The sequence below is a fragment of the Hippocampus comes genome, unplaced genomic scaffold, assembly GCF_001891065.2.
Source record: "Hippocampus comes isolate QL1 unplaced genomic scaffold, H_comes_QL1_v1.1 scaffold83, whole genome shotgun sequence".
Taxonomy (NCBI): domain Eukaryota; kingdom Metazoa; phylum Chordata; class Actinopteri; order Syngnathiformes; family Syngnathidae; genus Hippocampus; species Hippocampus comes.
This window is the reverse complement of record NW_017805281.1, coordinates 1,813,437-1,814,676: the sequence shown is the minus strand read 5'-3', so window position 1 is coordinate 1,814,676 and position 1,240 is coordinate 1,813,437. Positions and strand designations below refer to the sequence as shown.

The following is a 1,240-nucleotide window of genomic DNA, read 5'->3' as shown; positions in this document are numbered from 1 at the left end:
ATATATATATATATATATGTGCCATAAATATGATCATTTTCGAACAAAATGAAGTGACATTGGATCATCGTCACAGTGGTTGGAAATTGTCATCACTCTGCACATTAATTTTGCGTGTGTGTGTGTGTGTGTGTGTGTGTGTGTGTGTGTGTGTGTTTGTGTGTGTGTGTCTGTGTGTGGGCATCTCCTCCCCAGGGTCAGTCACCCTCCACTGCCGTGTAGTTGTCACGGCATCCCAAGTGAGTGGAGGTTCATGGTCAGCATTCCGCAAATGGAGACAAACAGCTTTCGTTTCATCCGAAAGCGAACAGCGACATCTCCACATGGATTGGCCAAACAGCCGTATCACATCTGCAGCAGTCAAAAGCCACAAAAAGACAAAACCTGTCCACCATCTTGGATGCGCCAGTCTCAGCAGCAAGCAAAGTCGCTAACAAAGCGGCCATTGTGCGCCAATGAAGCGAGCGCTCGGCCCAAACGGCCGCCCGCGTCACATGACCCGGCCTTCTGATGGTAAACAGGAAGTGGCACGGAGCCTCGGGTAGCGCATGAGACTTTGCAGGTGTCGCGGCTTCATTTTTAATATCGTGCTCTGGTGCTCTGCCCACTTGAGGCGTCGTCGTCGTCATCAACTTCATCTCACCAAAGCATCTCAAGGTCATTTGCGTGTTGCTGCTCGGATCTTTTTCCTCTTTCGGGTTGGGATTCCTCACTCTTGTACCACATTCCTTGACACTTTTCTTGGACATTAAAACTGGATGGACGTTAACACTTGTGTGCGTCGGTATGTGCGTGTCCGTGTGGATCTGGGTGTCAAGTAAGAAAGCCACATGATCATTTGAAGGGAAATATGCGAGACTTAGCTTTTCTGAGGCTGACTAATGGATTACTGTTACATCTTTGGGGATGTGGGGGCCCGGAGGGGGCGGCGGTGGTCTCTCCACAGAACAGCCAGTTGTTCCATGTTGAGCCCACCCCGCCCCCCTCTGCCGTTTAATAGACGCAGTACAATATCAAATAGTTGCAGGGATCAAATTCTCCAAAAGGCTGCTTTGTGTGTGTGTGTGCGTGTGTGTGTGTGTGTGTGCGTGTGTGTGTGTGTGTGTGTGTGTGTGTGTGTGTGTGTGTGTGTGTGTGTGTGTGTGTGTGTGTGTGTGAGGTATAAGAGATAAAGGCCCGGCTGTGGGGAGTGTGTGTGCGGGCGGGCGGGGAGGACAACAGGAAGGGGCAGCACCGCAGG

At 50.8% G+C, this 1,240-nt stretch overlaps 1 protein-coding gene across 5 annotated transcripts in view; it reads left to right on the top strand.

Annotated features, from left to right (window-relative positions):
* The window catches only part of arhgef40 (Rho guanine nucleotide exchange factor (GEF) 40), a 24,474-nt gene that overhangs the window by 21,627 nt on the left and 1,607 nt on the right, over window positions 1-1,240 (top strand). For 3 of the 5 annotated variants that reach the window (XM_019871266.1, XM_019871265.1, XM_019871262.1), the window contains exon 26: window positions 196-769. In XM_019871266.1, the coding sequence (XP_019726825.1) occupies window positions 196-222 (27 nt within the window). In that variant the 3' untranslated portion in view covers window positions 223-769. Of the gene's footprint in view, window positions 1-195; window positions 770-1,240 lie in introns of those variants that run through there. The other 2 variants (XM_019871263.1, XR_002168362.1) reach the window with 2 other exon arrangements.